At 48.8% G+C, this 15,144-nt stretch overlaps 1 protein-coding gene across 1 annotated transcript in view; it reads right to left on the bottom strand.

Annotated features, from left to right (window-relative positions):
- Positions 1 to 6,034: 6,034 nt before the first annotated feature.
- The window catches only part of HAUS8 (HAUS augmin-like complex, subunit 8), a 25,968-nt gene continuing 16,858 nt past the window's right edge, over positions 6,035 to 15,144 (bottom strand). The window contains exons 7-11 of the mRNA XM_010845609.1: positions 14,887 to 14,952; positions 14,621 to 14,779; positions 12,744 to 12,885; positions 7,712 to 7,853; positions 6,035 to 6,443 (exon numbers count right to left, since the gene is read on the bottom strand). Of these exons, the coding sequence (XP_010843911.1) occupies positions 6,257 to 6,443; positions 7,712 to 7,853; positions 12,744 to 12,885; positions 14,621 to 14,779; positions 14,887 to 14,952 (696 nt within the window). The 3' untranslated portion in view covers positions 6,035 to 6,256. The remainder of the gene's footprint in view (positions 6,444 to 7,711; positions 7,854 to 12,743; positions 12,886 to 14,620; positions 14,780 to 14,886; positions 14,953 to 15,144) is intronic.

Here is a 15,144-nt window from a genome sequence, read left to right on the forward strand (position 1 = left end):
TGGTTTAAACAAGCCTCAGTTTGCAGCAGATTCATTACAGCAGCACAAACTAAGACAACGCTTCTCCAAATAAGATATACAAATGGTCAGTAGCATTTGAAAAGATTCTCAACATCACAAATCATTACGGAAATACAAATCAAGCCCACAATGAGATAGCAGACTGTACAACCATCACCATAATGAATTTTAAAGTTTTTTCATCACCTCACAAAGAATCATCATACTCTAGTATTCAGCCATATCCCCCTTTAATGATACACTTTATTTATTTTGGGGAGGGGGTGCTTTCCAGGTGGCTCAGTGGTACAGAATCTGCCCGCTAATGTAGGAGACACAGTTTCCATCCCTGGATCAGGAAGATCCTCTAGAGGAGGAAATAGCAACCCATTCCAGTAGGCTTACCAGGAAAATTCCATGGACAGAGGAGCCTGGTGGGCTGCAGTCCATGGGGTTGCAAAGAGTTGGACATGACTGAGCACACACACATTTATTTTTTTAATTTTTGAAAGTTTTTTATTGGAGGAAAATTGCTTTACGATGTTGTGTCAGTTTCTGCTGTACAATGTCGTGAATCTTGTCCATGTGTACATATATCCCCACCCTCTTGAGCCTCCCTCCTTTCCCCTAATTATACAATTTAAATGGATGAATTATGCGATGTGTGGATTACATCTCAATAAACGTGTTAAAAAAAAAAAAAAAAACCTTCTAGGCAAAGGTCAAAACAGTTAAAATAGACTCGCTCTTATGTTCTCACCCCCAGGTTAAAGTGTTGCTACTCCCTGACCTTACCTTCCTTTTTGAAAGTAACCATCAATTTGTGTGTGGCAACTGTTGTCTTGCTTTTCGTCAGTTCCACCGCCTGTATATGGAGCCCCCAGGATATTTTTTCATTTTGAAAAACCTGAGTGTCACTCAGACAAAGTCTAGTTCCATCCCTTTCCAGCTGCCCATGTTGCTACTGAGAATTCAGACACCAGGACTTTCGTTTCTGTTTCTTCTTTCTCTGAAGGTTTGAAAGTCTTTCCTTTAATCCTTTGTGTTCTGAAACACATGCTGACTTTGTCCAGTTTGACAGATAGCTTCCAACGTGGTCTTTGGTGTGATTCGGTCATGAGGTTGGAGCCCCTGTGCATGGAATTAGTGCCCTCATAGAGGAGACCCCAGAGAGTTCCCTTGCCCCTTCCACCATGTGAGGATAGAGCAAGAAGACGCCGTCTATGAACCAGGAAGCAGCCCTCACCAGATACTGAATCTGCTGGTGCCTTGATCTTGGAGACCTAGAACTGCCAGAAATATAGTTTCTGTACTTTGTAAGTTGCCCAGTCTATGGCATTCAGTTATAGCAGCCCAGACGGTCTAAGACAACCTGTTTCCAATTCTTTGGTGTATATAACTAGGAAGGCAATTGCAAAGGTATAATAGAGAAGGCGGGCATGAAGCAGCCCTGATTTTCAGGTAGTGATGAGCATGGTTTCAGGTATATGAAATTAAAAATCCCTCTCCCCTTACTGGAAGAGTCAGAAGAAGAGCTGGCAAGGAGTTTTGGCGTGATGGCGGCTTGGGGAGGTGTTAAGGGGAGAGGGAGGATCTTGGGAAGAAGGAGGTGGGAGCAGAGGGCGGTTATAACTCCCCTCACAGAGATGGTCACTTCCTTCCCTAGAGAAGGAAGTGTGCTTCTAGAGAAGAGCTGTGTCACCATGGTATGTGTGTGTGTGTGTTCGTCACTCAGTCGTGTCTGACTCTCTGCCACTCCCCTGGACCGTAAGCCGGCCAGGTTTCTCTGTCCATGGAATTTTTTGAGGCAAGAATACTGACACTGCTTATTTGCATTATTTGTTTTGTGGGTGCTCTGCAGGATTTTCAGAGACAATTTGAGCACTACCTTGGGGTGTGTCTTCTTATCTCCAATTTGCCATGACAATTTACCCTAACCCCTCCTTCTATAAGTCGTCAACAAACTGATATGAAACCATAGTTTTTCTGGTTGTACACCTGACTTGTGCTCATTACAAAAAAAAAAGGAAAACGTAGACCAAGAGGGCAGAAGCTTTCTCATGACCTGACTCAGACCATCGGTGTTGGCATATCTGATGTTCATTTCTAGTCAGTGTGCTCATTCTCTAAGGAATCTGGGAAGGCCCTCCCCAGCACAGCACTTGGTCCAACCTCTTGCATGCCTGCCTCTCCAGCACTAGTGGGAAGCTCTTCTTTTGCATGGGAGCAATTCACAAAAAGCAAATCTATTTTTTGGCCCATAAACTTTCACTCAAAAATGGTGACAGCTTTGAGTCTCATAGGAAAAAAAAAAACTGACTACATTCTTTTATAACTTAGATTTCCTACTTTATTGTTTAGATCAGGGTCAGCAAATTTTTACTACATCAGATGGAAAGTACTTCAGGCTTTGCAGACCTAAAGGTCTTCATTACAAAGACAACTTTGCCATTAGAGGGTGAAAGCAAACACCGACCATTTGTACAAAAAGGGTGTGACTGCGTTTCAATACAATTTTTCGTGCAGTCATGGGAGAAGGCTCAGATTTGGCGTGAAGTCTGTGTAAGTTCGCCTGATGGCTCAGATGGTAAAGAATCTGCCTGAGATGCCAGAGACCCAGGTTGAGCCAGGAGAGCCAGGTGACTCAGGCTTCCTGAATCAGGAAGATCCCCTGGAGGAGTCACAGCAATCCACTCCAGTATTCTTACCAGGGGAATCCCATGGACAGAGGAGCCTGGTGGGCTCCAGTCCATCAGGTAGCGAAGAATTGGGCACCACTGAGCAACTAACACTTTCACGTTCACTGTCGTTTGCCAACCCTGGTTTAGATTCTTTCCAGCATTTGTGCTCATTCTCAGCACAGTCAAGGCAGAGGAGCAGACACACAGATCTGCCTTCTAGCCTTTTCTTTTGCAATGAATGAATGACGTTAATGAATGAAGCAGAGAAAGACGGTGTGGCTGGTGGGGTGAGGGTGGGGGAGGGCACAAGGAATGGGCCTGCACCCCCTCCCATCATAGGGGTTATCACACAGAGTGGTTCCAACCCTCGGGGCCACTGCGCAGTGTCCAGACACATCTTTGGTTGGAGGAATGCTGCTGGATGTGGCGAAGGAAGGGCAGGGATGCTGCTCAACATCCCCGCGTGTGCAGGACGGCCTCCACTGCAAAAAATGATCTGGCTCCAAACAGCAACAGTGCTGAGACGGAGACACCGTAACTTAAATGTAAGCACGAAAATTCAGAAAGCCCGTTTGGGGGCTTTCCTGGTGGTCCAGTGACTAAGACTCCATGTTCCCAGGGTAGGGAGCCCAAATTCAATCCCTGGTCAGGCAAGTAGATCTCAACATGAGGCAATGCAGGAGACCCGGATTCAATCCCTGGGTTGGGAAGATTCCCTGGAGGAGGAAATGGCAACCCACTCCAGTATTCTTGCCTGGAGAATCCCATGGACAGAGGAGCCTGGCAGGGTACAGTCCGTGGAGTCGCAAAGAATTGACATGACTGAACGACTAACACTATGTTGCACCTAGAGGTTCCCATATACTACAACAAAGATCAAAGACACCACGTGCTGTAACTGAGACCCAGCGCAGCCAAGTAAATAAATAAAAATAAATATTTTTAAAAGAGCCTGTTTGCTTGAATTCCATTGTATGACTTTCTTGTGGAAATGTGATACATGCAGATGAGAAAGTATTTGACCTAAATGTCAAAGGAACACAAAAATGCAACAAGAATCACAAGCAAGCATTCTTCCCACCTCAAGGTTCCCAGAGACTCCACCCTAGAGACAGCTTCTCTCAACACATTTTTGTTTATCTTTTCAGGCTTTTAGAAATTTTAACATGAATCATTCCACACCCTACACGTTATTTTGATTTATTTTCATTTAAAAATTCATGGGAACCAGTCCACGTGATTCCTTTTCACAATGAATAGTCGTTCTTTGAAGAGTTTTCAGTTTAGTTCTTCACACGACAGAGCGTATTTTACATACCATCTGTTCATTCTGCAGCTCTCTGGGGTGCTTTTGTGCTAAGTTGCTTCATAGCCCTTGCTAAATTGAGGCATGTGGGACACCACTGCCCACTGTAGACAGTGGGTGGCATAATTTCACAATTGTTTAATAGAGACTAAAAGATGAAGGGAACTACAGGGAAGATGAGTAGTCTGAAAGCTGCTAGAGAAAGGAGGAAGAAGAGCAGAGGGAAAAGAAAGCATGTGGCAGAATATCAGACACTTACATCCTGAATACAGGGCCATGGGAGGGCCTGGCCTAAGGGCTACGGGTTTGGGCTGTCGCTGGTGGAAGCGGGGAAGGCTGCGGGGGCTTGTGCATATGTACGTGCTTACTAGCGATGTACGTGACTACTGATGTACGCGCTGACTACCGACGTACGTGCTGACTACCGATGTACGTGCTTACTACCGTCGAGTGTGCCATTCAAGAGACTCCACTGGTGGTCCAGCGGTTAAGAACCCGCCTTCCAACGCAAGGGACGCAGTTTCCATCCCTGGTCAGGAAACGAAGTCCCCCACGCGCCACGGAGCAGCTGAACCTGAACTGTAATTTTTGAGCCCACACAAGTGGTGGAAGAAAATGGGTCAGGATGTGGAGACGTTTCTGGGACTCTGATATAGGAGCTCCACGGGAAACTCCCATGCGGGCTTCAAATGGAGATATAATGGAAGGGTTGGGAGTGTGGTTGCAAATCGGGAGGTCTCAACCAGCTTGCTGGGAGGAGACTGCGGGTTTTGTGGGAACGGCTCCCACGTCTGATGGGGACAGCTGGACCACTACCTACAAGTGTAAATCCACACCTGCTGACGGGGGCCCCGGAGGCCCAGCGAGGAGGGGCAGTGCTGGCAGGGTAAGGGGAAAGGGGCAAAAAGGCCACATTTCTTTCATCTAAAAGCATCATCGGGGACCTCCCTGGTGGTCCAGTGGTAAGACTTGGAGCTCCCAATGCAGGGGGCCCGGGTCCCACGTGCCAAGGGGCACCTCAGGCCACGTACTGCTACTACTGAACCTGTGTCCAACGAGAGCCCACACAGCCGAAAGTTAAACGGTAAATTTAAAAAATGATAAATAACAGTATTTTTTCAATGATAAAAACTTAAGAATAATATAAACAAAAAATAAGTGCCATGGGGATGGATCCTACATCTCACTGGGGGCTGCTCCCCCTCCCTGGTGTCCTACCACACAAGGCCTGTAGACAGGAAGTGCCAGATGCCAACAGAGGCAAGGCCACGGGAACCAGGAAGACTGCCCGGGCCCACGCAGTGTGGACGGCAGCCAGCACGCGGGCTGGACCCACCCCCTGCGCCACAGTCCTGAGTGGAGTGTAGACGGCAGCCACAAGCCCCTGTAGCTGTGCCCCAGCACGGCCACGAGGGCTCTGGACTGCATGGAGAATTTCCATTCGAGGGCCAACTCCTAACCCACTGCCGGTTATTCAACAGAACCGCCCGGTGACTGAAGGGCATGAAGCCATCTTCAAAGTGAAACACAACTGATTCTCGAACAGCACTGGGTTAGAGGCTCCACAGTCAAATATCTTCACAGAATTTACGCCTCCGTACCCACAAGTTCTGAAACGTGGACTCTTCCAACCGAGGCCTGCACCATGCTACAGTGCGTGAGCTCCCCTGGTGGCCAGTGGTAAAGAACCCATCTGCCAATGCAGGAGACATAAGAGACACAGTTGAGTCCCTGGGTCCAGAAGGTCCCCTGGAGGAGGAAATGGCAACCCACTCCAGTGTCCTTCCTGGGAAATCCCATGGACAGAGGAGCCTGGTGGGCTACAGTCCATGGGGTCACAAGAGTCAGAAAAGACTTAGCAACTAAATCACCATGTAGTATTTACTACTGAAAAAGATCCATGTATAAGTGACCTGCAGTTCAAACCCACACTTTTCAAGGGTCAACTGGTCATAATGTCTGGGAGGTTCTGATGCTCAGGACCAGCTTTTCAGAAAAAGCTGGGACAACATGCGCCTTCTTCTGCCCCTTACAGAAAAGCCAAGGCTCCGTTGCAAAACAGTTTTTATTTGTTAAATTATCAAATGAGATTATCACACAAAAATAACTATACGGCTAGGCTAAGTGCGTAAAGTGCTCAAGTTTGAAGAACCCGGGGGGTCGCTGCAGGTTCCCTGCCCCCCAGAACAAGGGGCACAGGACGTGTGTCCTTCCCCATGGGGTGCAGGCATGTCCTTGCTTGGGGTGGGGACACACTCTGCATGTGGATTCACAGTTCGTCGTGGCCCAAGGGGCTCCTGATCTCCTCCTGAGTTTCCCCGTCAGTGGCCTCCTTGGGATTAAAATACCACCGGCTGAGGGCCTCAGGGCCCTGGGCCTCTTCCCAGACATCCTGGTTGATTAAAGCTGCCTCTTTACTTGCCTCGGCGGAAAGTTCCAGAACCTGGTCGACGCTCCTGCATCAACAAGAAGATGATGGAATCTTTTCACCACCCCTACCAGCCTGCCCGAGCGCCTATGAGGCTGCCACATGGGGGAGACAGGTTCAGGGTGACCCTCCTTGGGCTTGTGGGAAAGCGCAGGTGAGTAAGATTTGTCTGAGCAGAACTCAAACAGCAAAGCCCCTAGAACAGGACTAGCCAGGTGTGAAGGAAGAGTCGTTTACTCGACAAATATTTAAGGAGTACCAATACCGTGCAAGGAACCATCCAAAGGGCAGGAGGCAGAGCCGTGAATGGGGCACCGTCCCAGGGATCACATGACGTAAACAGCGGTGGGGAAGCCGGCATAAAACGTGCTTTCCCATTCGTGTGTTTTCCATTTACTCCTGTGACCCTGGTGACCTAGAATCCTTTGGCGTGTCTGATTTCACCCCAGGCACACAGAGGGAGGCAATGCCGTAGCAGGTGGTATTTGTCATGAGGACCTTTCAAACTTTTCAGGCACCTCAGGAAGTACATTTGACATCATAAAGGAGAAGAAAACTAGATTCTCTTTTGGAAGAGGTGGAGGAAAGCCCCACGATTAGGAAAGTCCCGTGGGTGGGGGCAGGCAGGCAGCTTGGTGGGACTGGCCATCGGCTGTATGGACCTGGGCCCTGGTTACACAAGGGTGCCTGTTCGTGAAAGCCACCGTTACCACCTGCGGCTTTTCTACATGTATTTAGACATTAATAAGAGGTCCCAAGATCTCTCAAAGCCCCTATTCTGAAAAACACATAAAGACCAACCCTAGGGTCCCTGATGTGCTCCTACCCTGGGCAATGATCGCCCCTTTCTATTGTGGCTGCTCAAGAACACCCACAGGGGACTTCCCTGGTGGTCCAGTGTTAAGACTTCACCCTCCAATGCAAGGGGTGTGGATTCAACCCCTGGTTGGGGCGCTAAGATCCCACATGCCTCTGTGCCAAAAAAACGAAAAATATCAAACAGAAGCAATGTTGTAACAAATTCAATAAGGACTTTAAAACCATCCACATCCAACAACCAAAACAAAAAATTTCTTAGAAAAAGAACACACACCGGGGTATTCTTGGGTTCCAAGAATCTTGCTCTCTCCCTGCCTTGCTGGACCTTCATACCCTTGGCCCCTGGAAACATCAGAGCTGCCCACCCTCTGGGGTACAGCACACCCTCCACAGGGCAGCTGCCAACAGCCCCTCTCTGCTGAAGGGGAGGTGGCAGGGACGGGTGCTATCTTTTTCTTGAGCTATTTTCTGCAATACCTTCGGAGCTCCAGGTCCTTCTTCTGGATCACCTCCCTGAGTTCCCTCAGCACGTCAAAGGCCTTCACACTGTCTTCTGAGCTGCCAATGCCAAGTTCTCCCAGCAGATGGCGTGTGGTCTTCAATTCCTGCTGCAACTCGTCTGGAGGGAAAAAAGGGTTGCCAACCACGGCACCTTTCAAGGAGACCCAAGCAATGGACACACGAACTAGGTGGCCACCTAGATTTTTCTCCTTTTGCTGGAATGCTCTCATGTGATGCCAGAATCGTGAAAGGCTCAAAGGAAGAAAGGGCAGTGAAAGAAGACATTCGTGCACTGGCACCGCCTCTGGGCCCCTTTGCCTGAGATCACAGGGGTCAGAGACGGGGAGTCAGGTGTGTCTGCCATGCAGGAAGTTACGGAAACTCTAAGAGGGCATACTGCTGTCCTCGCTACAGAAACGAATGCGTAAGACAGAGACGATCTGGGCGAGAAGGAACTTAAGAACAAACCCGTGGTTTCCAGTCCCCAGTCCCACCATTTCTGCACCTCCTCCCCACCCAGCCCCATGTGGGAAGCCGCCTGCAACAGCACTGGGTCCCCCACCTGCTCTAGCAAAACCAGCATCTCTGAGTCTGGTACAAGTCCCAACACTACATGTCGCAACTGTACGTTGTGACACTTGGGGACCCTTGTAAGGGTTCTTATAAACACACATCTTCTTTCCCGAGAGACTCAACTGTGTCCTCCCTAAAAGCCATGTTCAGGTCTTAATCTCAGGTACCTGTGAACACAACCTAACTGGAAATGACGTCTCCAGAGATGTAACTGAGTTAGAAGGAGGTCATTAGAGAGGGGCCTAATGCAGCCACTGGTGTTCTTGTAAGAAGGGGAGAGTTTAGACAAGGAGTCTCAGAAACAAGGCCATGTGAAGACAGAGGTGGTGCCGCAACACTGTGATAACAAACAAAAAACAAAGCCAAAATAAACTTAATGACAACGGGGATTTCCCTGGCGGTCCAGAGGGCAGGGAACCGCCTGCCAACACAAGGGACACTGGTCCAACCTTCACTTGCCTCGGGGCAATTAAGCTGTACGCCCAACTACTGAGGACCGTGTGCCTACAGCCCGTGGTCAGAAAGAAGCCTGCACGCAGAACTGAGAGAGCAGCCCCCTGCTCACGACAACTAGAGAAAACCATAAAGACCCAGCGCAGCCAAAAAGAAAATAAATAATTAAGTGCAAAATAAATAAAACAAAAGGAACAGCTGGAAAAAAAAGAGAGAGGCAGTGTTTGGAGAAATGCTCCACCAGCCAACACCTGCCAGCACACTGAAGCCAGGAGAGAGGCAGGGGATACATTCTCCACCAGAGATTCCAGAAGCATCCAACCCCAATGTGGCCCCTTCAACTCGGAGGGAACACATATCTGTTGTTTTCAGCCACCCCATTTATGCTATTTTGTTACAGAAGCCCTAGGAAACTCTAACAGTCCCTAAGCCCAACTCCTCCCAACAATCTAAGGAATTTATCAGACATGGAGACCGAGAGTTACAAATAAAATTAGAAACCTGGACATGGATGATGGTTCAACAAGGCTCATTTTTCAAGGTCCTGTGTCATACATAGACTATTTCACATTGGAAAAGGCTTGATTTTACATCAGCTTCGAACAAAATATATTCAAGTGGCTCATGAGAGCTCAGCTTAGAAATTACCCAACTCTATGCCATGTGAACCAGCAATTTCACTCCTGGGCATTTATCTAGACAAAACTTTAATTCAAAAAGATACATGCACTCCTATCTTCATAGCAGCACTACTCACAACAGCCAAGACACAGAGGCAACCTAAATGTCCACCAACAGATGAATGAATGAAGATGATGTGGTATATACACACAATGGAATACTACTCAGTCATAAAAAAGAATGAACTGTGCCACCGCAGCAACATGGATGGACCCAGAGGCTATCATACTCGGCGCAGTAAGCCAGACAAAGACAGATATCATGTCACCCGTTATGTGTGGGAAGTAAAAAAAAAGGGTGCAAATGAACTCATCTACAAAAGAGAAACAGATTCACGGACACAGAGAATAGATGGTGGTTACCAAGCAGCAATGGGTTAGGAGAGAGGCAGAGTGAAGTCTGGGATTCAGTTCAGTTTAGTTGCTCAGTCGTGTCCAACTCTTTGTGACCCCACGGACTACAGCACGCCAGGCCACCCTGCCCATCACCAACTCCCGGAACTTGCTCAAACTCACGTCCATCAAGTTGGTGATGCCATCCAACCATCTCGTCCTCTGTCATCCCCTTCTCCTCCCACCTTCAGTCTTTTCCAGCATCAGGGTCTTTTCCAATGAGTCAATTCTTCAAATCAGGTGGCCAAAGTACTGGCGCTTCAGCATCAGTCCTTCCAATGAATATTCAGGACTGATTTCCTTTAGGATGGACTGGTTGGATCTCCTTGCTGTCCAAGGGACTTTCAAGAGTCTTCTGCAACACCACAGTTCAAAAGCATCAATTCTTCAGCACTCAGCTTTCTTTATGGTCCAACTCTCACATCCATACATGACCACTGGAAAAACCATAGCTTTAACTAGATGGACCTTTGTCAGCAAACTAATATCTCTGGCTTTTTAATATGCTGTGTAAGTTGGTCATAGCTTTTCTTCCAAGGAGCAAGGGTCTTTTAATTTCATGGCTGAAGTTACTATCTGCAGTATTTTGGAGCCCCCCAAAAATAAAGTCTGTCACTGTTTCCATTGTTTCCCTATCTATTTGCAATGAAATGATGGGACTGGATGCCATAATAGTAGGAATGTTGAGTTTTAAGCCAACTTTTTCACTCTCCTCTTTCACTTTCATCAAGAGGCTCTTTAGTTCTTCTTCATGTTCTGCCATAAGGGTGGTGTCATCTGTGTATCTGAGGTAATTGATATTTCTCCTGGCAATCTTGATTCCAGCTTGTGCTTCATCCAGCCCGGCATTTCACATGATGTACTCTGCATATAAGTTAAATAAGCAGGGTGACAATATACAGCCTTGACGTACTCTTTTTCCAACTTGGAACCAGTCTGTTGTTCCATGTCCAGTTCTAACTGTTGCTTCTTGACCTGCATATAGATTTCTCAGGAGCCAGGTCAGGTGGTCTGGTATTCCCATCTCTTGAAGACTTTTCCAATTTGTTGTGATCCACACAGTCAAAGGCTTTGGCATAGTCAATAAAGCAGAAATAGATGTTTTTCTGGAACTCTTACTTTTTTGATGATCCAACAGATGTTTGCAATTTGATCTCTGGCTCCTCTGTCTTTTCTAAATCCAGCTTGAACATCTGGAAGTTCACAGTTTATGTACTGTTGCAGCCTGGCTTGGAGAATTTTGAGCATTACTTTGCTAGTGTGTGAGATGTGTGGTAGTTTGAGCATTCTGTGGCATTGCCTTTCTTTGGGATTGGAATGAAAACTGACCTTTTCCAGTCCTGTGGCCACTGCTGAAGTTTCCAAATTTGCTGGCATATTGAGTGCAGCACTTTTACAACACCATCTTTTAGGGTCTGAAATAGCTCAACTAGAATTCCATTACTAGCTTTGTTCATAGTGATGCTTCCTAAGGCCCACCTGACTTCACATTCCAGGATATCTGGCTGTAGGTAAGTGATCACACTATCATGGTTGTCTCAGTCATGAAGACCTTTTCTGTATAATTCTTCTGTGTGTTTTTTCCACCTCTTCTTAATGTCTTCTGTTAGGTCCATACCATTTCTGTCCTTTACTGAGCCCATCTTTGCACGAAATGTTCCCTTGGTATCTCTAATTTTCTTGAAGAGATCTCTAGTCTTTCCCATTCTGTTGTTTTCGTCTATTTCTTTGCATTGATCACTGAATAAGAAGTTTGGGATTAGTAGATGCAAGCAAAGTATATGTAGAATGGTTAAACAACATGGTCCTACTGTACAGCATGGGGAAGTACATACAGTATCCTGTCATTAACCATGACAGCTGCCAAATCCTGCAGTTGTGTCTGACTGTGTGACCCCACGGACGACAGCCCACCAGGCCCCTCTGTCCCTGGAATTCTCCAGTCAAGAATACTGGAGTGAGTTGCCATTTCCTTCTCCATAACCACAATGGAAGAAAACATGAAAAGTGACTGTATATATACATATACGTAGAGTGAATTGGGCTCCCCTGGTGGCTCAGCAGTAAAGAACCTCTCTGCCAAAGCAGGAGACCTGGGTTCGATCCCTGGGTCAGGAAGATCCCCGGAGGAAGAAATGGCAGCCCACTCCAGTACTCTTGCCTAGAGAATCCCATGGACAGAGGAGCCTGGTGGGCCACAGTCCACGTGGTAGCAAAGAGTCAGACAAGACTGAGCACACACGCATAGCTGAATCACTTTTCTGTACAGCAGAAATTAACACAACACTGTAATGCAATTATACTTAAATGAGGAAGGAAGGAAGGGAGACAGAAAGTGAGAGGAAGGAAGGAAGGAGGCAAACTCTAGGGCAGCTGAAAACTTGCTTGAGAAAGAGACTTGTTCTAAAGAGAACCATAGGGTCTTGGATGGTGCTCTTCACACCTGTCAGCTTCTTCAAGTGAAGTATTAGATCGAACGCCCTACGGGAAATGGGAACGCCCTACGGAGATGGGAGCGCCCATCTCTGCTCTGCTCAAAAGACAGGACAAGGTAGGGGGTGGTGGCCCTGTGGTTTCCCAGCTGCCAAAGCACGTTACTAGATCTGCCCAAGGCTGAGAGACGGCAGGCTCCCAGCACGCCTTTCAGGACAGGAGATCACTGAAGGGTCATCCTACAAACCTGGTCATCCTACAAATCCCAATGCAGCTCTGACTCAGGACCCGACCCTAAACAATGTCAGCCTCGCCGGCCCCCCGCATCCTCTGCCATTTGACGGGGGACACACCATCTACTTGCAAGGAGGCCTGTGACATGACATTGAGGGATAAAGGTACCCAGGACACAGGAGACACCAACACGCACCAGTGGCTTGTCCTGCCGCTTGCCCCACAGCCACCCCAGCTCTTACCTAAGAAGAGCTGCCTGTCTCCATCCAGGTGGACTGATTTCACGGGCAGCTCGTGCCGTGTGGTGTCTAGGGCTATCGCAAATGTCTTGTACTGTTCCCGAAAGCGGCTGGCCACAGCCTCCAAGGGGCTCAGCATCTCAATCTGCAGGCAGGGAGGGAAGAGCCTGTGAGTCCGAGCCCTGCGCGCCCCTCCCTGCAAGTTCACCGGACGGCACGTGTGAGGTAAAGACTCGGCACTGTTCTGGGACTTCCCTGGGGGTCCAGAGGCGAAGACTCCACACTTGGAGTGCTTCCACTGCGGGGGATGCGGGTTCGATCCCGGGTTGGGGAATCTCAGATCCCACGGGCTGCACAGCGCAGGCAAAGGTAAAATAAAATAAAAATAAAGAAATTGATTGTTGTTGTTCAGTCGCTAAGTTGTGTCCGACTCTTTACAACCCCGTGGACCATAGCATGCCAGGCTCCTCTGCCCTCCACTACCTCCCAGAGTTTGCTCAGTTTCGTACCCATTGAGTCAGTGATGTGGATACCATCATTTAAGAAAATGGCAGCACCATTTAAAACACTTGATTAGACAAACCTTAATAAAAAAGACACAGCACTGGTCCTCCCAGGTCTCCCTGGGAAGCTTCCAAGGGTGTGGTGGGCTCTCCCGAGTCCCAGCTGGCCAGTAGCAAGGTGGCCCAGGCCTCCTCACCAGGAACACGTGCTGGCCTTCCAGCATGTTCCAAGGCTGAGCCCTTGACTGGGATCACAGTGGACCCAGGAAGGCTGGGCCCTCCTGCTTCAGATCCGGGAGTTGACAGGCCTCCACCCACCGAGGCCGTGCCCACCAAGCCTTCTTTCCTCGTACACGCTATCTGGGGGTTGTGAGGATTCCTTTACGTGATTATCTTTTCTTTTTCTTCTACTGTGAGGTCCAGGAGGACAGGGACCCCGTTTTCAGCTTGGGGCTGGGCCACAGGGAACACTCACAAGCATGTGCTGAGTGTCACGGGCTGGACTTGCTCTCACAAATTCCTTGGTTGATACCCCAACCCTCAGCACCTCAGAACATGACCTGACTTGGAGACTTTACAGAGGTAATCCAGTTAAGGTGGGGTCATTAAGCTGGGCCCTGATCAGTATGACAGATGTCCTCATAAAAGGGGGCAATATAGAGACTGACGCTCACGGGGAGAAGGCCAGCTAACAATGAGACACAGGGAGAAGATGCCCGCCGACAAGCCAAGGACAGAGCCTGGGACATTCCTTCCCTCCCGGCCCTCAGATGGAACCCACCCTGCTGACATCTTGCTCTCGGATGCACAGCCTCCAGAAGGAAGGGAGAGTAAGTGCCAGTTGTTTAAGCTGCCACCCCACCTGTGGTCCTTTGTTATGGTGGCCCCAGCACACACACTTACTGGGTGAGGAGCCCCATTTCCTGGTCGAGCCTTCCTAGGTTCCCAGGGTTCACTGTGACCTTCCTTGACGTGGACATTCCTGTCCATTCAGCACCAAGCCTGCATCTCCCACCAGCACTCGGGCCCACCTGGGCTGGCCAGAGCATGTCTCACTTTTTTTTTTCGGCCACACCCCATGGCATGTGGGACCTTAGTTTCCAACCAGGGATGGAATGCGTGCCCCGTGCACTGAAGGTGCAGTGTTAGCCAGTGGACCGCCGGAGAAGCCTCCCAGGGCCCGTGTGTGTTAAAGAGACAGGCCCATTTGCAGGTCGGTTCTAACATTACCGTCACATCCTCTGATAAACCGCCACACAGAAATACAGAGTTGAAGCCAAATGAGGAGGGACACTCACAATAAAGGCTCTCTCCAACCCTCCCCAAAGGACTGACGCTGCTGGGACATGAGGCTTGGAGGCCGTGGTCACCCCTGACCTGTACATCCAGGAAATCCTCCAGCTCCTTCTTCTTCTGACAGAGGAGAAGCCTGCGCTTCAACTCATAAGCCTTTTTCTGGAGTTTCTCCTTCTCTTTACACAATATTTCTAGGTTCTTTTCTGCCTGTTCTTCGAATGCAGACAGGCCATTCTCCATCTGGGAAATGCAAAACAAAAGTTCAGGCCAGAGGGGACCTTGCCCCTGTGGCTGACAGCGGCCACCCTTCCATCTGCGACGCACATGAAAAGAGGCTTCATCCTTACCTTCACGGTCAGCAGCGTCAGAAGGAGAGTCTGGGACTCCATCATTTCCATTGCTTGTGACAGATCCTTCAGGAGAAGAAAAAGATACTCCTGGTTCCCCGAGAACTGGTGTAAATCCAGTTCTGTCCCCCTGGGAGAGAAGGGGCAGAACCCTCGCCCACATGTGCCGTCTTCACACGAGCACTCTACCGCTTCTCGACTGTGTCCCCAGGCGGCCTCTTTTCCCACTTAGTCTTCTGGGGCCTCTGTGACAGGACA

This window comes from Bison bison, unplaced genomic scaffold (assembly GCF_000754665.1).
Source record: "Bison bison bison isolate TAMUID 2011002044 unplaced genomic scaffold, Bison_UMD1.0 scf7180017864221, whole genome shotgun sequence".
In the NCBI taxonomy this organism is placed as follows: domain Eukaryota; kingdom Metazoa; phylum Chordata; class Mammalia; order Artiodactyla; family Bovidae; genus Bison; species Bison bison.